The sequence below is a fragment of the Solanum stenotomum genome, chromosome 1, assembly GCF_019186545.1.
Source record: "Solanum stenotomum isolate F172 chromosome 1, ASM1918654v1, whole genome shotgun sequence".
NCBI lineage: Eukaryota > Viridiplantae > Streptophyta > Magnoliopsida > Solanales > Solanaceae > Solanum > Solanum stenotomum.
The window spans coordinates 94,123,659-94,151,435 of record NC_064282.1 but is presented as its reverse complement, the minus strand read 5'-3'; the positions used below and the strand labels follow the sequence as shown (position 1 = coordinate 94,151,435).

Here is a 27,777-nt window from a genome sequence, read left to right as displayed (position 1 = left end):
TACATACTAATAAGTGTTCATTAACTAACGAAATACTTGAATGTAAAATGATCAGCTTGTTTGTAAACACATGGGGTAATGAAGCCATCTATACATAATTTTCCAAATGGCTGAGGAAGTATGTAAGTGTGCAATCACTAAGTATTTAATATATAATATATTCATGTTATACTAAATTATATTACTTGAAATAACAATCACGTAGGTTTACGATGAATACTCAAGTGTGCAACATTTGCAATTAGTGAAAGACGTAGCACTTGGACCTGAATCTCAAGTATTGACAATGAATAAGTATTGTGTCAATGGTTTTATGTTTCAAACTGAGGAAGTTTCTAGGAACAAGAAAACAAATAATAGCGGTGTCTACATACAAGGTGATGTTGATGGTACTGGCCAAACTATTGAATAATATGGTGTCATTCATGAAATTATTGAAGTGAGGTATTTAGGTTGGCCTAAGAAGAAGATTGTATTGTTTCGGTGTGAGTGGTTTGATCCATCACATAGAGGCACAAAGGTGGACCATCAACACTTTTTTTTTTATATATATGTAGTGAAATGGCTATGGTAGAGGTCTTGCCAAAGCCCCCCATCACACAAGAGGTGAACACTTCTGTGCGAATGGTTTTTTGGTTAAAAAAAAAAAGCACACCAGGAAATACAGAAGTTATGATCCTTTTATCATTGCACAAAATGCTAAACAAGTGTATTACGCTTCATATCCATTGCGTAGAGACAAAGTTGATTGGTGGGTTGTTATAAAAAGTAAGCTTGTGGGAAGAATTGAAATTGACATTGTCTTAGATGTGGTGTATCAAAATGATGTTGCAATTGTCCTACAACAAGTTGATGTTGAATTGGAAACCACACTACAACATCCTCAACACATATTAGAAGAAGTATATGAAGATGAGCTATTGAATGTTGAGGAAGAAATATTCGAGAATGAGGATGGGACGATAATGAAAATGAAACAAATGAGGAGGAAGAATGGGAGAATGATATAATTGAAACAAGCGAGGAGGAATAGTGTAGAATGAAAGCTAGCTAGTATATATATGTAAGTTAGTGTATTTTGCTAATTTTATTTAATTTATGATTTTTATATATATTATTGTTATGCCGTAATTTTCCTAACCTTTAGAAAACTCACTTTTTGAAATGTTCCAAGTATAAAACAATACAGAAAAATACTTAGAAAAGAGTCGCCACTTAATTTTTTAAAGAAATTAAGAAAACATATAATTTTCAAAGACTTAAATAGAAAAAATCATTTGAAAATGCCAAAGAGGGTTCGTGGTTCAATTTACACTTCGAGAAGGGGTTAAGCATTCGAAGTGCCCGCTAACATGCGGTTGACCTGCGACTTGACTAAAAATAATTTGACTATTTTAGGAAAATAATGATTTAATAAAAAAAATAATAACTTACAATATTTGATTAACTTTGAGAAAATAATTAAATAAATGATATTTTATAAGAAAAGAGGACATTAATTGAAACATTAAATTAAATGTGATTAGAATTTGACAGAATTAGGTTGATTTTATTTTACTCACTTTTAAAAAAATGATTTGAACCAAATTGGTTAATTAAAATATGAAAACTATGTTAATTAATTGAAGGATAAAAAAAAAAAATTTGACTAAAGATTTTTCAAATAAATTACACGAATTGATAAAAAGTTTTACCGACATAAAGAATATAGCTCATCTTTTGGGGGTTATAAATAGGTTAATTAAAATATTCTATGGTTAGAGTTAAATAAAATTAGTCAAGCATAAGTAAACAATTAAAATAGTAAAGAAATAAGGAAATTGGGCCCCTTCTTGGGCCAATTTCGCTGCAAATTTTGAGCTAATCCAATTCCCCTTTTTGCGTATACACTGGACGTATATCAGTGTATATGAGCATATATATCAGCTCTTTTCATGTATCTCTTGCTTCCGGACACATGTGTTTCGCCTCCGCCCTCAGTTTTTGCGTTTTGGGCCCTCATATCAGCGTATACCGCTGTATACAACATGTATACATCCCATTTTTACTTTTCTGAACCAGTAATGTTGACTTTCCAGCCTTGTCCTTCAATTTTCTTTGCCCGGCTGACTCGGACTATGAAGAAAAAATAAATAAATCGAGCCTTTATGGCTCAACTCGAGAATGCTAGGAAGAAAAGTCCACCATGGACTCGGAAAGGATTCACATGCAACAAAAAATGATGTTAAGAGTTAGCATCAATAATAATATCTACCAACCGACGATAAAAGGAGGATTAACGGAACAACAAATAATAAATATAAAAGGAACATAACTCATCAACTTAGCAAAGGGCTGGCAGTGACCATGAGTTTAACAAATGCAAATGAAAAAAAGAAGAATTAAAAGCAAGCCATAGTGATCAAAATGCTTATACTACTAAACCTCATTTTTAGCAAATGAATAAGCAAATTAAAGGCACATAAAACCATAATCAAACAATGAATTCATATGCCAAAACAATATAAGATAATCAACAAGTCAGTGAAGCCATTCTTGGCAACTGTAACATTAGATCACATTTAAGATCAAATTAATTAATTGCTTAGCACACGTTGGGCAACACAAAAATCAGCCAAAAAGTATATCTTTAAACGATAATAATTTTAAACATGAAACGAACAAACTCGAACCTTTGCTAAATGTTTGACTCAACAGCCCCCACTTATAACTAAAAATCAATCCATTTAAATGAAGAAACTAACAACACAACATAGGCAATCACTTCTTACATTCTTAAGTAGTTATCACCTCGAACTTTCAGCATAACAAACAATATCAACTACTGATGGAGGGATCAAATTCCGCATAATGAATGGGCAGAAAGGAGATTCCAAAACAGAGACACGAGTAGCGGCAAAGATATATTGGCAACCGAAATAACTTAAGCAAGAAAGAATGAAACCAACCAAATAAACACCTCAATAGAATTCATAGTATTTAACTACATGAATGCTAGAATGTAAGCTTTGGTATCAATGTTAAAACTAGACATCGCAGTCAATACAAACTTTCACTAAGTAAACAATTATTCTAGCAAAAAAAATCAAATGAAGAAACAGTCACATGATCGCCAAGTTCAACAAACTAAATGATGAAAAAATGAGTGAAAAACGACTTGGTGAAATACATTCGAATCGCAACATACGAATGATGGTAGTAACTAAAAAAAACGTATTTAGTAATATCTTGCTAACATTCGACTCACAATACTATATCACAAAGGTGTAACAAATCAACAGTGAAAATAATCCTAAACTAATGATCTTTTTGGCAGAAAACAAAATAGAACAACCATTATCCGAAAGGAAAAATGAGAGGTAGAAATAAGGATATTACCTTCTTCGAAGCACCGAGACTAGGACGACGAGAAGAGCAATTTCACTACTCTCTTCGAATACTAACGACAAGCTAAGAAAATCCGAACGGTGATCTTCTCAGAACTTAGAATCAGAAGACTAAAAAGAAATTTAAATGTAGAAGTGACTATTGCTTCAGAACCAAACTCAAAAATCGTCTATGGTCGCCCCTTCAAACACTAAAGAAAATGGAGGTTTATATAGAGAAATTTGGTGTTGATTTTAGGGGGAAACGGGTGAAATGGAAGAATTTGAATTCGAAATTCAAGTTCTCTTTTGGATAAGGTTGCTGGATTTTCGCGATTTGGATTTAAGGCGTGAAGAAGAAGAAAACCAGTATGGGCAGTGGGGTCGCGTACGCTGTTCACTGATGGTTCTGGTTTCTGGGTTTGTGGAGAAGGAAGAAGAAACGTATAGGAGTGGGGTCGGTTTTGGCTGTTTTGGAATTGTTGTGTATTGTATGTTGGGCTGGAAATTGTATTAAAAAGGAGGGATTGGGCTTAGATTTGGGTCTGGAAATTGAAAAAGTGGCCTGCTGATTTTAATGTGAGAAAGGGAGAAATGGGCTGGGAATTTAAAATGAAAATGGGCCCAAAATTGGCCTATTGAATTGGGTATGGGTGAGGTAAAAAGGGGCTAGTTTTGAATAAAGAATTTGGTCAAATTGATTGAAATTGTAGCCAATTGAAATTAAGAACTTAGTCAAATTGATTAAATTAGTAGATTCGACTTATAATTAAAGATGACAAATTAATATAATTAATTAACGAGATTCTTAATCTTAACAAAATAAAATAATCAACTTAATTAAAAAAAACTAATTATTTCACACACAAACACACACACACACACACACATATATATATATATATATATGAACTATTATATAACTAAATAATTAACAAAATATTTAAAATATAAAATCTTTTTGAGACGATTTTTGAATATTCATAAAATATACTAATTATATACATAATTATGTGAAAGATATATATTATCTAAAAATTATAAAAGTGACAAGACTATTTAAAATAACTTGCAAACTATATTATTATTATTTTATTTTATTATTATTTTTTTTAAAATTTTTATAAAACTAATTATTTTAAATCGTTTAAAATTGAAGAAACTCAAAATGATTAATTTATATTGTGGAGGGTCAAAATTGGGTGTCAACAATTATATATGTAAGTTTGCATACAAATGTCATCAGGCGGTGACAGTGATAGACATCGTGAGCATTTTGGAGTTTGCCAATCTAAACAGGCTAAAAATAAGAAGTTTAGGAGACCCATAGATCTTGAGGATATTGCAGGATCTATTTCTTTTGCGTCAGAGCGCATCAACCATGATACTCATTTATTTGCTGTTCCGTTTGGTACGGCGGATCCTCAGCAATATTATCCTAATTACCGTCGACCAGTCGGTAATTCTTCTACTTTACAGGCATTGCTTTCACGACGCTGCGAGGACCTACCTTTACAGACTATTCATCGAGCACGACCCTTATCGGTAGGTACTCCATCTCCCACAGGTACATCTCCTCAGTTATTTGCCATGAGGATTGGAGATCTAGTAGCAAGCAGTCAGATGTTATGGTCGGCACGCCTCCATTGACTCAGCGTTTTGTGCATCCTGATGTATCACCCTCATCTACAGCTAGACCTAATGCTAAACTAGATGATGAGATGCCTGCTCTAACTCCTGGCTAGAAGGACAGACTTGGTAGAGTCATGATTGAGCCGGATGGATCATCGTAAGTTTGTTTTGTTATCTATTTGTTAGTTTACTTTATTTATTTCTTATACTTTAGTATATTATTCATGAACTAACATATTTATTATGTGTTTTGCAGGTGGCATCATGCAAAGGATGCTACCCGGGCTTTAAAAAACTATGTTAGAAGACTTTATACACGGGCTTATCACTCTTGGAGCGAGATTCCAAACAGCATACGTCAGACGATGTTTAATGAATTTAAGGTATATATTATTTAGTTAAATTTAGTATACTTTACTTTTTTTACTATTGATGTAACTAACGTTATTCAATTTTTTCAAACTATGTGTACTTGGGAGCCGAGGTACAATTTGGTCATTACGACCACATTTGAGAGGAGGGGATCTGCCAGACTGTCTAGCTGGCTAAAGAAAGTTCGGGATAGTGTTGAACGTCCGAATTGAATGTTGCCTCATGTTTTTGATGAATTGGGTTTGTATTGGAACACAAACAAGTTTAAGGCAATATCAGAACAAGCCAAAAAGGCTAGATGCAGTCTTAAGGGTGGATCGTTGCACACCGGAGGTGCAAAGACCGTTGAAACAATTACAAGAGAGATAGTAAGTTCTAATTCAAACTTTTAACTAAATAATTAGTTGATTCATATACATCGTTATAAATTTATAGGAAAAAGAATTGGGACGCACTCCCATTGAACCAGAGGTTTTCAAGAAGACTCATGTTAGGAAGAAAGAAAATGAGTCGAATCCGGATGTGTGGGTGGAGGAAAGGACCGAACGAACTTTTGTAAGTTATTTAATACGAATAATATATACTAATAGTGTATATATTTATGATATGTATATATATTGATGTCAATTTTTATATTTAATATGCAGAATGAGTTTCATCAGTATGTCGCTAAGAATCTAGATAGTTTGGTCGAAATGACACCTGAACTGTCCACCCAGATTTGGAAAGAAAAAGTGGTAGGGGGGACACACAAGGGTAGATGCTATGGTCTAGGCTCTCGAAACGATGTAAGATGACTCTAGTCAGGCTTAGAAGGTATTGAATCATCACGTCAAGCTGATGCACTTGACAGTGTTCAGATTGCTGCTATGTCGACTCAAATAGAACAACTTACATCTGCACTGGCAGAGTCGGAGTGGAGAAAGGTAGCTGAACAACGAAGCATGAGCGAGACTGTTCAACAAATCAAAGAACAAGTGATGAACCTCGTTCATCGACCTTCTACTTCGGCTCCCGAGGACACCGATGACGACAGTGATGATGAGGATGATTATGTAGTTCCCACTCCCTAGTTTAGATCTCTAGACATTTATGAACTTTTTGAAATTTTGAAACGAATTTTGAAAGACTTTATAAGTCTTTAAATTGTGATTTAGATACTTTTGAATGTTATTTTAAGTTTGTTGTTTTATGTTTTGTGTAGATTGTTTATAATTGTGTGTGTTTGATTGGGATGAATAGTGTAAAATTGAATTGAATTGAATTTGCAGGTGGGCAGCAGAAACTGCCAGTTTCTACTGTAAAAAATTTTGCAGAAAAAGCGACGGACAACGTGGTTTTGTCCGTTGCTTTTCTGGATTTTTCAAAAAATTATTTCTAGAAAAGCGACGGACAGGGTCCTTTTGTTCGTCGCTTTTCTGGGATTTTCAAAAATAAAATTTCCAAAAAAACGATAGACTGTGTCGCCTTTTGGAAATTAAAAAAAATTAAAATTAAAATAGAGTGACGGAGTCCTTCGCTTTTGTTAAAAAAATAGTCAAAAAATGACTTAGCCCATCTCTTTTTGAAAAGCGTTGAGCTAAAAAGCGACGGAAGTGACTATGTCGCTTTTCCGTCGATTTTGACCAAAAAAATGTCGCAGCCCGTCGCTTTTGGCCGTCATTTTTTGGAAGTTTTTTAGTAGTGAAATGCCCCTATTTCATCTGTTCCTACTTCCTCTTCCGCACCTGTTCCTTTTACAGAACCCTCGTTTCCTCCTATTGTTGCTACTAGACAATCTACCAGATCCACCAAAGGCACTTTTCCTAGTCATTTACATGATTTCATATGCAACAATGTCTTTCTTACTGATCTGACTAAGTCTTGCTTGAAAACACCATCTTTTCCTCCTATCATGTCTTTTTCTACGCTGTCTCACACCAATTAGGTAATTCTTAATTCTATCTCGACTATTACAGAACCTAGTCACTATTCTCAAGCTTCTACACATATTGGTTGGAGACAGGCTATGGTACTTGGGAATTAGTTCTGTTACCTCGTAATAAAAAGGTTTTACCTTGTAAATGGGTTTACAAGGTTAAACATAATGCTGATGGTTCAATCAAAGGCTTAAGGCCAGGCTGGTTGTTAGAGGAGATATACAAAGGGAGGGAATAGACTATACAGAGACTTTTTCCCCTGTTGTCAAGATGACAACCATCAAATGTCTATTGACTATTGCAGCAAAAAAGAATTGGCATGTATCTCAATTTGATGTCAGTAATGCATTTTTACATAGAGATTTACAGGAAGAAGTATACATGCGGTTTCCTGCAGGGTTGTCCCCTCCTAGTCCTCAACATGTTTGTAGGCTGAAAAAGTCTATTTATGGACTTAAGCAAGCCTCTAGGAAATGGTATGCTAGGCTTGCTGGGGCGTTGAGTTTTAAGGGCTATTCTTCTTCATTAAATGATTATTCTTTGTTCTTCAAATACAAGTACTGATATTGCGATTGTAACGGTATACGTTGACGACATTTTGATCTCTGGAAATGATCAATCTTCCATTGATGACCTGAAGGTTTTTCTTCATTTAGAGTTCAAACTAAAAAAGATCTTGGTCCTATTCACTATTTTTTAGGTATTATCAAAGAACAAAAAGGGTACATTATTACACAGAGAAAGTTCACTATGGACTTACTGAATGAGTTTGATTGCTCTAATCTTCTTGTTGTCTCCTTTCCGTTGGAACCACCTATGAGATTGACTGCAGATTCTGGCTACCTCTCAAAGATCCAACAATTTATCTCAAGTTAGTTGGGAAGCTCAACTATTTGACTCATACCAGACCAAATCTCTCTTTCACTGTGATCACTTTTAGTCAGTATATGCAAAAACCTTGCATAGGTCACCTCACAACTGCTCTTCGGGTTTTGCAATACCTTCGATCAAACCCAAATCAAGGATTATTCCTCAACTCAAGATCGTGGTTTTCCCTATTGGCTTTTTGTGATGCCGATTGGGCCTCTTGTCGGGATTCTAGACGATCTGTGAGCAAATTCTTCATTAGCTTGGGGGGTTCTCTGATTAATTGGAAATCGAAGAAATAGACATCTGTCTCTTTATCATCCATCGAGGCTGAGTATCACTCCATGAGATGACTTGTCGCAGAATTAACTTGGCTCACGCGTCTTCTCACTGATCTATATGTTTCTTCTTCAACATCTATTTCGGTCGTCTCTGATAGTCAAGCGGAAATCCACATTGCCCTAAATCTGGTATTTCATGAACGGACGAAGCATGTTGAACTGGATTGTCACTTCATCCGTCAACGATTCTTATCTAGGCTCATATCACTCTACTTCGTTCCATCGAAATCTCAGCTGGCAGACCTTTTCACTGAGCCGTTGACTGGACCTTCACTTCAATCTGCACTTGTCAAGTTGGGTGTATCTTCTATACCCTCCACCTTGAAGGGGGGGTGAAGGAATTATTGATCTTACTAAAGGACCACATGATAAAAGGCCCAAAGCTAGGCATAAAATACAAAATACAGATTTGACCCAAACGTAAGAATATACTTTCTGATGCCACATACACACATAGAAAGGAATATTATTGTTAGAATAGTAAAGATTGTACATAAATTAATTTTTCATTTGTTTATTTCTTTTATCTAGAATTAGTCGTATAAATACATAGCATGTACAAGGGAGAAAGGCATCAATACACATAAAATTTCTCATATTCTTCTTCTTTTAAGTTTTCTATCAACGACATACTTTGTTATGGTTGACATAGGTCCCAATTTAGATCGGTCCAATTGGGACCTCACCAAAATTATAATTGTCACATCATAACAAACTATGTAATTTGAAACATTATTAAAAAAAAAACAAAGTAAGTATCAAATTAAATGCAAAATTATTATTTATTATATAAAATACATGTGTCATGCACGAGATGCACGTGTAATGCACAAAATACACATATAATGGACGAGATGCACATGTAATGCACAAAATACACATATAATGCACGAGATGCACATGTGACTTATGTGATGCACGCGTAATGCACACATATACTAACTTTATTAATATAGAGTTGAGTGTCGAAAACACACTTAGAGAGTGTTTGAATTGACTTATTTTTTAGGTGTTTTTGACTTTTAAGCACTTTTTAACTTCTGAAGATGTTTGACAAGGACACAAAAAGCTTAAAAGGACTTTACTTTAGACTTAAAATTATATCAACCTCCCCCTCATCATCCCTAACCCCGTCACTTAAGACACGGGCTGAGATAGGAATCTCCGAGTCATTCTCATGTTCTAGGGGAGCTAGTTCAATGTCATTCTCAGGATGCTGGGGTGTATGAGTAACTTCATTGTCGGGGTCATCCCGACCCTGATGTGTATAATATCGGTTAATAACCCACCCCATTAAAATACTAAATATTAACCCCCCCTATATATAGATGGAGCTTCAATCCATCAAGCTTGGAACTCTCCTCATTTGATTGTGCTACTGCCATTGGCACAAATAGCATGTAGCTACACAAAATAATGCACAAATACATGATATTAAAAGGTGAAACTACTTGAGCAGAAGGTGAGTTTTTATATAAGATTGGAAATGGATGAAGAAGACAGTGATGGTTGAGTATATATAAGGGGTAGAAGGTAGTGATGTCTTTGTTAATTGAAATTAGCAATTAGATTTAGATATTAAATGATTTGTACCTAACATTCTTATTAAGGATTGTTGATAACTTCAATTGAATTATGCAAGACAAAAAAGATACTAGAATTGCCAAACATATTTATCTTAATTTGAAATGATACTATGGATAGGGAATAGGAACACTTCATCTAGAAAGAACTAAAAAAAGGGTGTTGGGCAAAAAGGTTTTATCCCCCACTTTTTTCATAATAGCCTCGTTTTATTTGCGGTTTGCGCTTAAAACTCAACGAACGTTAGAGTTGTATTTGCACTTTGCGCTTAAAGACTCAACGAACCTTAGAGATTTTTTTGCGCTTACATTACATTGCCCTCTAGAGGGAAATGAAATTAAGGATTACGTAATCCGGTCTACATACACTACAAGAAACTAAACTTTTAGTGGCGATGAAAGTCGCTACAAAAACTGAAAAGTCGCTGCAAAATGTTTTATGTGGCGACCTTAGCGTGTAGCAATTACGTCCATAACTAAATGTTATTTGTGACGACTAGAAAGAGTCGCTCAGTTTCATGAGATCTATGTCGGTCTTCGAAATCAAATGAAGGTGAAGGACCATTACTAAAACTACACATTTGTGGTGATTAAAGTTGCATAAATGATTATGGTCATGAAAAGGTTTCAGGTCACCACTTTAGAATGATTTTGTGGCGACCGTAATCGTCACTCAATAAATTAAAATTTTAGTAGCAACAGTTGTCGATGAAATATCAACTGGGTTTATTGGCGACCGGTGTTGCCACAAATTATTATTCCTTCAGTCACAACACATTTCGCTGCAATATCTACTGAGTTTTACTGGCAAATAAAAGTCGCCACTGAAACATATTTTTTGAACAAAAAATAAATGCTTTTAATTGATTTAAAAACACTCAATACTACTTTTGAAAGGACAAATAATACTTCTCAACTCAATTATGATAAATAGTTCAACCACTAATAAGTCAATTAAATATTTACTCCAATAATTTGTTAATATAATAACCAAAATATATTATGTCTTCAAACTCCTCCTTGATCGACCTCATCATTTGTGACTGTTTAATGACATTATCCCTGCTATGAAGAAAACAAACAAGAATCAATCTTATACATTTATGCTAATGCACGAGATGCACATGTGACATATGCGATGCACGTGTAATGCACACATATACTAACTTTACTAATATAGAGTTAGTGTCAAAAACATACTTAAGAGTGTTTGGATTCACTTATTTTTAGGTGTTTTTGACTTTTAAACACTTTGTAATTTCTAAAGATGTTTGACAAAGATACAAAAAGCTTAAAAGGACTTTACTTTAGGCTTAAAAATTATATCAACCTCCCCCTTATCATCCCCAACCCCGTCACTTGAGACACGGGCGGAGATACAAATCTCTGAGTCATTCTCATGTTCCAGCGGAGCTAGTTCGATGTCATTCTTAGGATGCTGGGGTGTATGAGTAACTTCATTGTCGGGGTAATCCCGACCCCGATGTGTATAGTATCGTCGGATAACCCACCCCATTAAAATGCTAAATAATAACCCCCCCCTCCTATATATAGATGGAGCTTCAATTCATCAAGCTTGGAACTCTCCTAATGCGAGTCACCTAACTGTGCTACTGCCACTGGCACAAGTAGCATGTAGCTTCACAAAAAAATGCACAAGTACATGATATTAAGAGGTGAAAGTACTTGAGAAGAGGGTGAGTTTTATATAAGATTAGAAATGGATGAAGAAGACAGTGTTGACTGAGTATATATAAGGGGCAGAAGGCAGTGATGTCTTTGTTAATTGAAATTAGCAATTAGATTTAGATATTAAATGATTTGTACCTAACATTCTTATTAAGGATTGTTGATAACTTCAATTGAATTATGCAAGACAAAAAAGATACTAGAATTGCCAAACCTATTTATCTTAATTTGAAATGATACTATGGATAGGGAATAGGAATACTTCAGCTATAAAGAACTAAAAAAAAGGGTGTTGGGCAAAAAGGTTTTAGCCACCTTTGAGCTTTATTTGCGGTTTGCGCTTACAGACTCAACGAACCTTTGAGCTTTATTTGTTGTTTGCGCTTACAGACTCAACGAACCTTAGAGCTTTATTTGCGGTTTGCGCTTAAAGACTCAACGAACTTTAGAGTTTTTTTGCGCTTAGATAACATTGCCCTCTAGAGGGAAATGGAATTAAGGATTACGTAATCTAGTCTACACACTACAAGAAACTAGACTTTTAGTGGTGATGAAAGTCGCTACAGAAACTTAAAAAGTCAATAGGTTTTTTGTGGCGACCTTAGCGGCGTAGCAATTACGTCTATAACTAAATGTTATTTGTGACGACTAGAAAGAGTCGCTACTAAAACAACACACTTTAAGTGATTTTGGATACATCACTTAAAGTTGCGATACATCGCGTACATCCCAATACATCACATCTTGATTTTGGATACATCATGTACATCCTGATACATCACATCATTATTTTGAATACATCACTCAACGTTACGATACATCATGTAAAGTGATGTATCCGACCGATATATCATGTAAAGTAATGTATCCAAAATAAGAGAGAGTAAGAATTGTTGTATTTTTTAAAATGATAGAAATAAATGGTTATGGTCATAAAAATGTTTCAGGTCGCCACTTTAGAATGATTTTTAGTGGCGACCATAATCGTCACTAAATAAATTTAAATTTTATTAGCAACAGTTGTCGCTGCAATATCAACTGGGTTTTAGTGGCGACCAGTAAGACTGGCACCGGACAGGGTTGTATCGTTACCGTTTAGGTACCATTCCGGTCCGGTAGTATTCGAGACGGAATGTGATACATTGAACCGATACACGGAACAAAATGGTATCATGATTTGGTACCGGTATATCAGTACCGGTTCATCCTGGTTTCGTTCCGTTCCGTTCCGTTCCGATCCAGTCCGATTCCGATAAATCATTTATAATTAAATTAAAAATAGTATTTGTGTCATTGTTTTATACTTTTATTAGCATTTCTTTGTTGTTTATTTAATTTTTTAAAATTACAAACTTAAGTTATTTAAATTACAAGTTATAAGTATAATTTAATAACTTAATAACTTATAAACTTCAAAAGATTCAAATCTTGAAAACTTATAATATAAGCTCAAAAACTTTTTTTAAAAAAATTATTACACTTAACTTACAAACTTATATAAGTAAAATTTTAAAAAAATTATCTTTAAAATAAACTTAAGTAAAATTGCATTATAAATTTGGGCTAACCCATCGGTGGCCCCCTAAACTTGGCACGATCTTTCACTTAGACACCTTAACTAGGCTTTGTTCATTTTAGACACCTAATGTCACGCCCAACTGTGTCAATTTGACACTTTTTCGACAATCTGCCAAATTTGTAAGGTGTGTGTAAAACACTCACTGATGATGTGTCAAAGTGACAAATTAAATAAAGACATGTGGCATATATATATATATATATATAAAAAAAAAATTATTAAATGATGAATCTTGAGTAGGAAAAAAACTACCAATGACTCATTGACATGTGGCATTTCTTTAACTAAATAATATTTTTTAAAAAACACTTTTAATAAAAAGAAAATTATACCCACACCACCCCCAAATTGTCTTNTCTCTCACTCAGATTTTCTTCTCCACCCACCACCACCCCCGACCCTCCCCCACCAAATGTAGGATTTGATAATTGAAAATATGATTTCTTGCCATTTTTGAGTGTTTTTTTCTTCTTGAAATTTATGTTGATTTTCTCAAATTATTTTGAGGAGGAGGAAGGACAACAAAATAAGTGAAAGTATTTAAGCTTAAAATTTATGGGCGCTAGAATTCACTTTTTGTTTGTGACATCGTCAAATTTATTTCACCATGGAAAGAGTTTAAGCTTGGAAAATGGTAGCCAAAAAATGGGGAAGAAGAAGAAGAAAAAAAAAGTAAAATTTGGTAAAATGAGGCTCTCACGCGCTTCTAGTGAGTGTATCACACTTGCTATGCCATCTCAGCAGAAAGTGTCAAATTGACACAGTTGGGCGTGACATGAGGTGTCTAAAATGAACAAAGCCTAGTTAAGGTGTCTAAGTGAAAGATCATGCCAAATTTAAGGGGCCACTGATGGGTTAGGCCTATAAATTTTAAAAGTAAATACTATAAACTATTAAACTTAGAAAAATAAAAAAATATTCATATTTTCGTAATTCAAAATAACTCAAAAATAAAAAATATTTTTTGAAATAGCTGTATGTGCCGTCCCATTTATTCCATCCCGTCCCGTTCCGTTCCGGTCCATTTCGGTCCGTCCCGGTTCTATTCCGGTATATAGTGGGACGGAACGGAACCAAGCCTCTTTCCCGGTAATTCTAGTCTGGTTCATCTCAGTAACAGTCAACAACCCAGTCAAACCGTCCCGTTCCGTTCCGATACCGATTTATTTTGGTCCGGTGCCCAGCCTTAGCGACTAATTATTATTCCTTCAGTCGCAACACGTTTCGCTGCAAATATCTACTGAGTTTTACTGGCAAATAAAAGTCGCCACTGAAACCTATTTTTCGAACAAAAAGAGTGCTTCTAATTAATATTTAAACACTCATTACTGCTTTTGAAAGGACAAATAATACTTCTCACTCAAATATGATAAATAGTTCAATCACTAACAAGTCAATTAAATATTTACTCCTATTACACAATAATTTTCTAATATAATAACCAAAACATATTATGTCTTCAAACTCCTCCTTGATCGACCTCAACATTTGTGACTGTTTAATGACATTATCCTTGCTATGAAGAAAACAAACAAGAATCAATCTTATAAACTTATAAATTATTCATGTAATAAAATCAGTATAACTCGTACTATGTTTGGTAGCATTTTAGTTGCCCTATATAAAATTTTACACACCAACTTTGATGTTTTGCTATCAGATTATAATCTTGCATAACTAACGCTTACTTACAAGGGAATGTATGTGTTATTTATGTATTAGAAGATGAATAATTAATTCATCCAAAATGAATGGGTGCGATTTTTTCTGAAACGGTTTCTCTGATGGGCTTAGGAGTTTGGTTAAAATTGGGCTTAAAATAATTATAAGGATATTAATATAATAATAATAATATTTATGATATGACCTAAACTATTTTGAGCTATTATAAAATCAAGTTAAATTCACTTATAAAATTATGAGAATAATAATCAGATGTGTAGTTAATTATAATATTAAAGAGTTTGTAATCATGTAAAATGATAAAAAAAAAATATTTGAAGTAAAATAACAACTTACAAGAGGGTCAAAATTAGATGTCAATAGATAGAATTAATAAAAATAATTCCATTTTTCCTTCTTTTTTTTTGGAAAAAGGGATAAATATACCTTTGAACTATCGTACATGTTATGCAAATACCCTCCGTCATATTTTTGAAATATTGGTGTCCCTGCCGTCCAAAAACTAGAACATATATACCCTATATACTAACGGACATACACGTGTCATAATCTTATCCACGGGCCCGACATTTATTAAATATCAGATCGACGGATAAGATTGTGTCACGTGTCCCTATTTAGTCTTTCATTAGAGTGAAGAACATCTATGCTCTAGTTTTTGGACAGCAGGGACACCAATGTCCCAAAAGTATGACGGAGGGTATTTGTGTACCATTTACAATAGTTCGGGAATATATTTGTCTGTTTTCCTTTTTTTTTTGAAAGTATAAATACTGTAAACTTCCAAAAAAGTTCCTCCATTTTTAATCGTGCTATTGATGGATAAGACACATAAATAAAATGTATTTAAAGAATTAAAAGGTAAATTAATAAAAATAATACTCTTCCTATTTATTATTACTTAAGGTACATGGGAAAATGAATAAATAATAATAATATGGGACAGAGAAAGTATCTTTATTAACAGCATTGCATTTATTTTTATATTTTAAAAAGATGATAAAATATGTCACTAAATTACTTATTTTTTTAGTATGTGGGATAAATGTTAAAGACATATGAAATTACTCCAAGTCCTTATAAACACTTATTTAAAACATGCTTAGATTTATGTAATTAATCTGAATATTTATTTTCAAAAATAACATCTTTATAACTATAAATAATAAAAAATTAACTTACAAACTAATTAGAGTTAAAACATTTTGTCGGTTTGGTTTGAGTTCTATTTGACTTTTTTTCTTTTAATATCAATTCAAATCAAGAATGGTAGTTTTTATTTTCAACGCCAAATCAACCAAATCAAATCACAAATTATTATTTTTTTCCGGTTTCGGTTTGACTTTAATTTCTCCCACAATTTGTTTACCCTTTTGGCTTTTTGGCAAAATTTATTGTATCGTATTTTAAGAAAAATAAATCAAAATGAATGAATTAGATTACTATTTTACCCCAAAGTAATATCCATACCGCAAATTTATCTTTATGGTTTCAATTTTATAAGAAAAAGTTAATTAACACAAACTCTTTTGTTTTTTTTGAATATTTCCAAATTTATAGGAAAATATTAACTAACACATAAAAATGTGTCACACATTCATGATTCAAAGTAGATTGTTAACTTCGAATCTGAAAAACTATAATAGTATAATTGTATTTCGTTCTGAACACAAAATAAAATATTTACTAAAGTTTACAATCCCCAATTTGAAATAATATATCTAAACATTGAAAACTATTATCTAATTAAAAATATATTAACAAAGTAGATTATAATTAATACTTTTTATCTATAAAAAAAAATTATATATATTATGTCGATTTTCTTTGAGTTCGATTTGACTTTTTTTCTTTTAATACCATATCAAATCAAGAATGGTAGGTTGTTTTTTCAACGCCAAATCAATCAAACCAAACCACAAATCATTTTTTTTCTGTTTCACTTGATTTGTCGGGTTTTTTTCGGTTTGACTTTAATTTCTCCCACAATTTGTTTACCCTTTGGCATTTTTGGCAAAATTTATTGTATCTTATTTTTTAAAAGAAAATCAAAATGGACGAATTAGATTACTAATTTACCCCAAGTAATATCCATACCGGAATTTCATCTTTATAGTTTCAATTTTATAAGAAAAAGTCAACTAACACAAACTCTTTTTTTTTTTTTTTAATATTTCCAATTTTTTAGAAAAATATTAACTAACACATAAAAATGTGTCACACATTCATGATCCAAAACAAAGTTTGTTACAAATTATTCATACATAATCACTCCCTAGCAAAAAATCCTCTTAACCATACCTTAAAATTCTCTTTTGTGTGTATATATAATGTATAAGTACATATAACTCATACCATATATATGAACCATCACCAAGAGCTCTATATATTTTTTTTAATTTTTTTTTCCTATCAAATTTTATTCAAAAATTAAAAATTAAAAAATTAAAAGGAAAAAATTCATCTGTTTTATGTTTTCTTTCCTACTTGTTATCTAACTTTTGTTATTTGTTTGTTCATAACATATTGTCCTAGAAGATTATTATTGAGGTTGTAACAAAATGGGGAAATTTGCAAAAATACCAATTATGGGATTTATGTTATTTTGTGTCTTGGCTATGGTTATAGAGGCAGAAAATATGAAATATAAAGATCCAAAACAAAAATTGGGTGTTAGAATTAAAGATTTGTTGAAAAGAATGACACTTGAAGAGAAAATTGGTCAAATGACTCAAATTGAGAGGAAAGTTGCATCTGCTGAGGTTATGAGTAAATATTTTATTGGTATGTTTTTAAATTTTTTTAAATTTTTTTTTGTTTTTACTTTTTTGAGTTATGAATTGGTTATTTTTGAAATTTTTGTATATTTTGGTGTTTGAATATTTATGTTGGTTGGACTCTTTGGAAATGTTGACAGGTGTATAGTGGAATTTTAGTGGATTGATGAATTGGTTATTCTTGAAATTTTTGCACATTTGGTATTTGAAAATCTATGTTGGTCGGACTCTTCAAAAATGTCGATAGAGGATTGATAAATTGACCATTCTTGAATTTTTTGTCTATTTGGTGTTTGAAAATCTATGTTGGTCGGAGTCTTTGAAAATGTTGATAGGTGTATAGTGGAGTTTAAGTGGATTGATGAATTGGTTACTCTTGAAATTTTTGTCTATTTTGGTGTTTGAATATCTATGTTGGTTGGACTCTTCGAAAATGTCGATAGGTGTATAGTGGATTTTTAGAGGATTGATGGATTGGCCATTCTTGAAATTTTGGAATATTTGGTTTTTGAAAACTATGTTGTTCAGACTCTTCAAAAATGTGGATTCGAATCCTCTAAAATATTGCATTTATAGGGGATTGATGAATTGGCTATTCTTGAAAAATATCTCCATTTGGTGTTTGAAAATTATGTTGTTCAGACTCTTCAAAAATGTGGATTCGGATCCTTTAAAATAGTGCATTTTTAAAGGATTGATGAATTGGTCATTCTTGAAATTTTTGTTCATTTGGTGTTTGAAAACTATGTCAACTCTTCAAAAATGTGGATTCGGATCCTCTAAAATAGTGCATTTTCAGAGGATTGATAAATTGGTTATTCTTGAAAAAAAAATTCCATTTGGTGTTTGAAAACTATGTTTTTCAAAAAAATTGTAGACGGCTGCGTGTTAGGTCCTCTAAAACAGTGTATTTTTAAAGAATTTTGAATTGGCCATTCTTGAAGTTTTTGCTCATTTGGTGTTTGAAAACTATGTCGCTCTTCAAAAATGTTGACGGGTGCATCTCAGATCCTCCAGAAATAGTACGTTTTGGCGGATATGATATGGGTGTGTGACAACATATTTGGAGAGTCCAAGCAACATGGTTTGAAAAGGCACATTTGTTCTATAAAAAGCTTCAACTCTCAGCATTTTCTTGTATTTGGAAGTTCATATTTGACAACATTGTATAATTTATGTATATCAGCTCGAATAAGTAAACAGTGAATCCGATCCGCTACTTGTGTAGTAAAGACCCCTTTTATCTTCAACTATATTTATTTTTTCCTGCAGGGAGTCTATTGAGTGGTGGAGGGAGTGTACCAAAACCTAATGCCACAGCTGAGGATTGGGTGAATATGGTAAATGATTTTCAAAAGGGATCTCTCTCGACTCGCCTCGGTATTCCCATGATTTATGGCATTGATGCAGTTCATGGCCATAATAATGTCTATAAAGCAACAATCTTTCCTCACAATGTTGGACTTGGTGTCACCAGGCAAGTTTCGATAAATCGCTCTTTGAAATGCAGAACGCCTTCCTTTGATGCGTAGTATTAATGTGTGTTCCCCCAGATATCTTTGTTCGAATTAGACTATAATGAAGTACATGCCATACTGTTTTTCTCGTAGTCTATGCTATCGATGCCTGAATGCTCTGGTGTATCTCTTGTAATCGCGAAGAGGGATTACATTTGATTGTTTCTTTATGATAATTGGCTTCTAAGAACTATGATGTTTTGGTTCAATCCTGAAATCCTTGTGTTTTCGTTGATAGGGATCCTGAACTTATGAAGCGAATCGGGGCTGCAACAGCACTTGAAGTCAGAGCTACTGGAATACCATATGCTTTCTCTCCATGCATTGCAGTAAGTTGATATGATTGACACTAATTCTAGCACATAAAGATGTTTGATATACTAATAATTTGTCTTATGGTAGGTATGTAGAAACCCGAGGTGGGGTCGTTGTTATGAAAGTTTCAGCGAAGATATTAACATTGTACGAAGCATGACAGAGATCATTCCTGGTTTACAAGGCGATTTGCCAGCTAACATGAGCAAGGGAACACCTTATGTTAACGGAAAGTATGTATCGTTGTTCTTTCATTTTCATCGAATGATCTATTATATGTCCTGTTCTTTTGATATATCTGTATTATTGCTAAGAAATTCTGTCAAAGCAACCAACGCTGACAACGTTTGTATTCTGAACTATTCTATTTGTAAAGGACAAAGGTAGCAGGCTGTGCTAAGCACTTTGTGGCAGATGGTGGTACAGTGAATGGACTCGATGAAAACAACACAATAGTCGATTCAAAAGGATTATTTAGCATCCACATGCCTGCATATTACGATTCAGTCATAAAGGGTGTTGCAACAGTTATGGCATCTTACTCGAGCTTGAACGGTGAAAGGATGCATGCTAACACACATCTACTCACTGGTTTCCTAAAGAAGAGGTTGAACTTCAGGGTAAGAACGATTAGCTAAAGTTATATGCACGGACAGTCTAAAGTTATCTTTTGGTTAACGTCCATGATGGATGTATCGAACCATATAACCACGTCTTTTGGCATGTACATTTCAGGGCTTTGTCATTTCAGATTGGGAAGGTATTAACCGGATTACTAACCCAGCCAACGCAAATTACACGTATTCAGTTGAAGCAAGTATTAATGCAGGAATTGACATGGTTAGTATATGCTGAATTTCTCAGTAGTGAATATATGAAAATGAATTTTCGTCGTTCATGTATGTCTGTTTTGTCTACACACAGGTTATGGTACCGAATAACTACACAGATTTTATTGGCAATCTGACAATGCTAGTGAAAAAAAACGTCGTTCCCATGAGCAGAATCGATGATGCTGTGAAGCGTATACTAAGGGTTAAGTTTGTCATGGGACTCTTTGAGGATCCATTGGGTGATCTTAGCTTAGCAAAACATTTGGGCAGCCCGGTACAATATATGCTTATGTTTCGATTCGTTAGGATATCTCTGTTTTCGTGTTAGAATTATTATGGTTGAACATATTTGTACAGGAACATAGAGAAATTGCAAGGGAAGCAGTAAGGAAATCACTTGTGCTTTTGAAGAATGGCAAGACAGCTGAGCAACCATTAGTTCCCCTTCCGAAAAAGGCGGCAAAGATACTTGTAGCTGGAACTCATGCAGATAATTTGGGTTACCAGTGTGGAGGCTGGACAATAACATGGCAGGGTGTTCCTCACAGTAACCTTACAGTCGGTATGTTCTGTTCTTATTCTGTCGTTTCGACTAGAGTACTACACGAATCCTTCATTTGTCTTGACGTACTAGCTTCATACGGGTGTCCAGTATTCTAGAAAAGGAAAATCCCTTATGATACACTAGATTATGCTCGGTTATTGATTGAACGAGTAGATCTATCATTTCTTGAAATTTCTCTTCTGATTCAAAATCGTAGTATAACGTGTCTCATACTAGATACATAAGCCTATCCATTTTACATTGGATAAGATGCACCATGTCTACTGTCTGCTCTCTGCTCCTACTAGTCCATAAGTAAGTACTGTGATGAAGCGGTTGGTTGTTGCTCACCTGACACAATCGTAGGGTGAACAAGAATTGGGGATATGAAACGGGGAATGGCTGAGATGTTCAGTCGACTCCCTCCTCCTTTGTGAGGGTCCCGACCCCTACGAGTGAGACCAGTTTTAGCAATACATCTGCATCAATAGTGAACTCAAACTGATGCATCTCGAAATCTTACAGGAACAACTGTCTTAGATGCTATCAAGAAAACAGTTGATCCTGCAACACAAGTAGTATTCAACGAGGAGCCAGACACTAACTTTGTGCAATCGAGCAAATTCGACTATGCTGTCGTAGTTGTTGGTGAAAATACATATGCTGAAGTGTATGGTGATAGCTCAAACCTCACAATACCTGATCCAGGTCCTAGCATTATACAAAACGTTTGCGGGGCAGTGAAATGTGTTGTAGTCATCATCTCTGGACGTCCTGTTGTGATCGAGCCATACGTTGAGAAAATGGATGCAATTGTGGCTGCTTGGCTTCCAGGAACTGAAGGACAAGGTGTTGCTGATGTTCTGTTTGGTGACTATGGGTTCACTGGTAAACTCGCGCGTACTTGGTTCAAGAGAGTTGATCAACTCCCAATGAACGTTGGCGATCCACACTATGATCCTTTGTTCCCCTTCGGATTCGGAATCACAACTCAAGCAGTGAAAGGAAACTAGAAAAACATGATTCAAGTGAAGTAATTTTTGTGTAAGAAAAGCTTCATAATATATAGTTTTGATTGCTCCTGGTAGACTATCAAGCAAAAGATGAAAAAATAAAGTAAATTTATGTATCATAAAAGCAAGTATCTTGTTAATTTCTTATCCATTTTGTTGTAAATATATTGCTTGAGGTTCATATATAAATAATATGGCTACCCAATATGTTTGTTTTTGTATACATGTTGATCCAATTTGTGTGCTTTAGGTAATGTTGTTGTTAAAGTAATGTATATGTCAACTTTGCGAGTTAGAATCTATATACACACTTTCCATCTAATCAATCTCGAGCACGTATGCCCTTTATATGACATTCTTATTTTGGAGTGTTTCAAAATGTTTGATACGAATACATTTCTATCAACGTACAACTTTTATAGTAATTGCATTAGACAAAGCTTCATTCCAATTTGTTTGACATTCTTATTTCGGGGTGTTTCAAAATGTTTGATACGAATAAAACTATGTCTATATATACCTTTTATATAACATTCGAGATTTTTGAAATCATCAAACTATTAATGGATAATTTCAAATATATCTCTTAGGTTTCACTTCTTAACACTAACCTGCCTTGACTCGGCCTCTCCTGGCTCTTCCACTCTATGTATGCTCCCCCGGGGCAGGCTTACCATGCTTCGCACCAAAGTCATAATTGGCCGAAAATATCATTGTTTATATTTCACTCTATATTTTAACCTTAGTTAGTTTTCTTTAATCATATAAATACAGACTCAATTAAAAGAGAACCGATTCGACTCGACTCAATTTTTAAAATATGTATTATTTGTTACAATGCATTATCTAATTTGTACCAATCCCTCCTATTACCCCTGCAAAGACAAAGAGTTTAGTTGAACTTTTATCAACCAAAACCAATTTAAAGTACTATTAACTTTTGGGGTCGTCTGATACGCGAGATAGGATAAGTAAGGATATTTCATGAGATTATTTTATCCCACCTTCTATATTATACTAGACATCGGAGCCCGTGCTAGCACGGGCCTAATATGTATCATTTTTTGTTTCAATTTATGTGACAAAGACAAAATTAAAGAGTTAATCAAACTTTAATATTAATTTAAAATAGTTTAAATTTTTAATTATTGTTAACTATGGTAAAAAAAAAATTATGTCTTTTAACATTCTAAATTGCTAATTATTGTTGTATGATTTGTAATATCTTTTACGCAATTTTGAAATAATAAAGGTTATTCCTTCTTTCTCAATTTATGTGGTACTAATAAAATTTCGAGATTCAATCAATTTTTTTTGTCTTTAAAATATTCTATTGTTAATTACTGTAAATTATTGTACTTTCTAAGTAATTTTTCAAATAATATATATTATTTCATTTGTCTAATTTATGTGTCACCGATAAAATTTGAAGAGTTAATCAAATCTTTTATATATTTTTATATCTTTTGAATATTTAAGTAAATAATTATTGTGATTTATAATATTTTATACAATTATTTAAAAAAAATTAAACAACAAACAAAACGAATTCATCATAGGAAAATTACCAAAGCATCCTTGAATACATCAATAATGGGTCCCACTTTTTGTTTAAAAAATTATGCATATTGGGAGGATATTTTTGTCCAAAGTGGAAATAGAATAAGTATAAAGGATTAAAGTCTTTTAAAATTTTAAATTGTTAATTCTTATTGTATGATTTGTAATACTTTTATGCCATTTTCAAATAATAGATGTAATTTCTTCTTTCTCAATTTATGTAGTACTAAAAAAAATTTGAGATTCAATCAATTTTTTTTGTCTTTGAAATATTTCTAGCTGTTAATTACTGTAATTTATAGTACTTTCTAAGAAATTTTCAAAAAATATATATTATTTCATTTGTCCCAATTTATGTATCACCGGTAAAATTTGAAGAGTCAATCAGATATTTTATATATTTTTATATCTTTTAAACATTTAAGTAATTAATTATCGTGATTCATAATATTTTATACAATTATTTAGTATAGTAAAATAAATTTAAAAGAAACAAATAAAACGAATTCATCATAGGAAATTACCAAAGCATCCTTCAATACATCAATAATGGGTCTAACTTTTTGTTTTTAAGAAATTGCACACTCGAAGGATATTTTTGTCCAAAGTGGAAATATTGTGTAAAAAATGTGTATTTATTGTGATTTTGAATGTTTTGTGGGGTAATAGGACGCACACAAAGTTAAGGTGTCTTTTTGAATATTTGGGACAACTTCAAATATCACTTAATGTTTTTTCTCAAAATCTAATTTACTTTCGTAAACAATGTGTCAGATCAAAATAAGATTAACAAATTCAAAAGGAATGAGTAATAAATAGTTCATACAATGACATATTTATTATTTAAAAGTACTCCTTTTGGTTGAAAGCTAACAAGATAGTTACAATGTAACTAAATACTATAAAAATCTTTGCATTGTGGCTTATTATATATTAGATATAGTAATCTCATCATTTTAATACAAATGAAAGGATAAAACAATCTCGGAATTAGTTAAATATGAAATAAAGTAATCTCAATTTTATCTCAAAATTATTTTCTTTATCCCACGTACTAAACGAAACCTTAGAGTTCCAATTTACCAGTGTTGTTCTTCAAATTTTTGATTGCTTATATTACATTACAGCAAACAATTGTCACAATTGCCGTCTTAGCTCAGTGGTAGAGCGCGTGGCTTTTAACCACGTGGTCATGGGTTCTCGATCCCACAAACGGCGATTTAATTAAATTTTTTTTTTCTGTAAGTAATTTTTTTTTTTTTGCAAAACCAACTCAACATTTTACACAAAAACAAACAAAGTGAGGTCAACATATAGTATTTATTTATAAAATTAAAATATTAACTTAAGCAAACATTGTTATTTTCGATGAATTAATCCCCTTTAGCATTAAGTATTGAATTTACATATAAGTCGCTATGAATTTGAGGTACAATTTCAAGAATAATGTGTTTAGCTAACTATGCACTTATGCTAATGTCAAATTATACAACTTTCAATAAATCACTCAAATAGTATAGACAAATCTAGGATTTAACTATTATAAGTTTTAAGTTTCGAAATTATATCACAATTTATTTGATTTAATTTAATTGAAATCTATGTATTTATATTTATTTCGTAAATTTTAACACATATAACTAGTGTACTAAATAAGGGTTCAGACGAATATCGTAACTTTTGCTAGACTTTGTATTTATATCAGAAAATTCATTAAACGTTTAAGAACATTTAATTATGAACCGAATAACTAAGATGAATTATGAGTTAAATAACAAATTCCAAACCCACAAATTATTTTAAATTTTGACTCAGTCTCTCGACTCGATCACTCCTCTAGCTCTAAGGGCTTAAAGTATTTTCTGTCAATAAGATAAGTGCCAATGCTGAGACGAACTGCCCACACGTCCATAGGCTTCCTTGACACTATCCTGCATTACATTAATTCAATTTTATTTAGTATAAACTTACATGTATAAAGTTTAGTTTAATTTTTTTTCCACTCATATAATTTGAGCTAAATACAATAGTTTATATCGAACAAAATGTGTTTAGTCTAAATGAAAAAATAATTTTCAATTAGCATCAAGAGTTGGTTTTTGGATTGAGTTAGCCCTCTAGGTTCATTTCTTTATCATGGTATCAGAGTCAGGTTCACCTAATTTAATATTTTCGATAATTGATCTACTGTATAATATTATTCATGCTTCAAATGTCCAATCTTAGACGTGCAAAGAACCAAGGAGTGTTGTTGTCCCATGTCAATGGGTCCAAAGGTCCTTAATTTCCTTTTATGATATTGAACAAGGTTCATTACTTTATCATAGTATATAGTAAGAAACGACTTTTTTATACACCAAAAACTTAACATATTTCGCACAATCATCGTAAAGGCAATTAAAGATGATCTAATAGTATAACACATAAAGCATGATAATAATATTCTATATACATGTAAAAACTCATAAATTATCACTGTATATAAGATAAATCCGCAAAAAATAGAAAGAGAATAAAATTGAGCGTGCACCTGCCAACGTCGCCAGGTTTGACCAAGCCGACATTGGGTCTAAGACAAGGCACAGAGGCTGCAGTTTTGAGCAACTTAGGAGACTCAATTACTATAATTGGTGACCCAATTTCAAGTTTTTGTGAGCCTCCATTTGTGTTTAACTCACATTTGGTGATTAAATTGAGGGGTAATTGTGTTGAACCATAGCTAAATCTTGATGAACTTTGGCATTTGGGAATTGAGGTGAAAGAAACTAGTGCCATTGTGGAAGTAAAATGAACAAAAAGGGTGTATGGTTCTAAGTTCTAAACTTCAAGATTATGTTTTTGTGGTTCTAGGTAGAGTACAAGTGTTTTATGCATGGGGTACTACTTAGAGTATGTGGGGCCCGTGCGTGTGAAAAGAAAAAATGGTTAGAAAAAAGACCTAGGAAAATTCGGGAGATTTGATTTTATAATCCTTTACAAATTTGATTTTTAGTGTTATGTTCTTTTTACAAGAGATTTTCATTTTTACACAAGTGATCTGAAAATGTTAATTTCTTGTGTTTGATTAGTAAGTGATTATAAGAGATTATTTCCACCGAAAATTCTCCATGATTGGATAAAAGTGACCTTTGAATTCACTAGTTCAAATAATTGAAGTTCGTGTCATATAAAATTTTACTTTAAGAAAGAAAACGTTCCTACTAAAATTTTGTGTATCAATTTTTATGTTCAACAAGTGTTTACTAACTAAAAACTTCATGTGTTAATACGTTGCTTTTTTTTTCAGCCTTTGTCATCTGTTGCGTTACGCTTCAATTTTAAGTACGTTGAGATGAAATACATAATTTTACATTGTTCATAAATAAGATTACTAAAAAAATTTCTATATTTTCTAAAGATATATAAATGTTTGACAAGAATAAAGAATGTCATAACGAGGGTTATAACTAAAGCAGGTGATCTCCCACATGAGAATTTCAAATTCGACCAATTGATTGATAACTCAATCTCGATAAATTAATAATACTTTTTCGATTCAAGTTAATAAGTTAAGTCGAAATTTACACTCAGCTAATCCTAACAACATTATTATTCAAAGAACTATTCTAGGGGTGTTCACAGATTGGTTTGGATCGGTTATTGATCAAAATCAAAACCAAACCAACTTAATCGGTTTTAAAATTATCAAAACCAAACCAAACCAAATATAATATATATTTTCGGTTTGGTTGTTTTCGGTTTTGGTTTGGTTTGGTTCGGTTATTAACCATACATAAAAATAAAAGAAACAATTCATTCAAAACGTGAAAAAAGTGACAACAATCCATTCAAACGAAAAAATAGTTAAAATGACTGGCATTACAGAACTTTGGATCATTGAATTTACTGAATAAAACTTCAAAATTCACTATTTTGGCATAGAAGGAAGAGACAATGACATTTTCAGTCCCACAATGAATTTCCATAAACACTCATATACATGAAACCAATAAGAAAAATGTTCTCACCTTGGACATTTTTTCTTTCACAAGTAAATTATAAATCAATTTTGATAAAACATATATAAAATCTTTAAAATTGTTTATGAATATAATATATTATGTATGTATAATAATAAAATTTATGTATATAACTTGTTGGTTCGGTTCGGTTATTTCTTTGATTTTTTTTTTAACAAAACCATAACCA

The 27,777-nt window shown here is 32.6% G+C and overlaps 1 protein-coding gene, 1 non-coding gene and 1 pseudogene across 2 annotated transcripts; 2 read left to right on the top strand and 1 right to left on the bottom strand.

The window, feature by feature from the left end:
- The first annotated feature begins 17,392 nt into the window (after positions 1-17,392).
- Positions 17,393-22,044, top strand: LOC125870375 (uncharacterized; annotated as a pseudogene).
- Positions 22,045-24,734: 2,690 nt separating this feature from the next.
- Positions 24,735-24,807, top strand: TRNAK-UUU (transfer RNA lysine (anticodon UUU)). Its single transcript has one exon. It is a non-coding gene; the product is annotated as a tRNA-Lys (tRNA).
- A 512-nt stretch (positions 24,808-25,319) lies between these two features.
- LOC125870366 (protein CHLORORESPIRATORY REDUCTION 42, chloroplastic) lies at positions 25,320-26,397 on the bottom strand. Its single transcript, XM_049550784.1, has 2 exons — positions 26,120-26,397; positions 25,320-25,520 (listed from the first exon to the last, which is right to left on the bottom strand). The coding sequence occupies exons 1-2, from the start codon at positions 26,362-26,364 to the stop codon at positions 25,418-25,420; spliced, it is 348 nt and encodes a 115-aa protein (XP_049406741.1). The 5' UTR covers positions 26,365-26,397; the 3' UTR covers positions 25,320-25,417.
- Between the last annotated feature and the right edge of the window lie 1,380 nt (positions 26,398-27,777).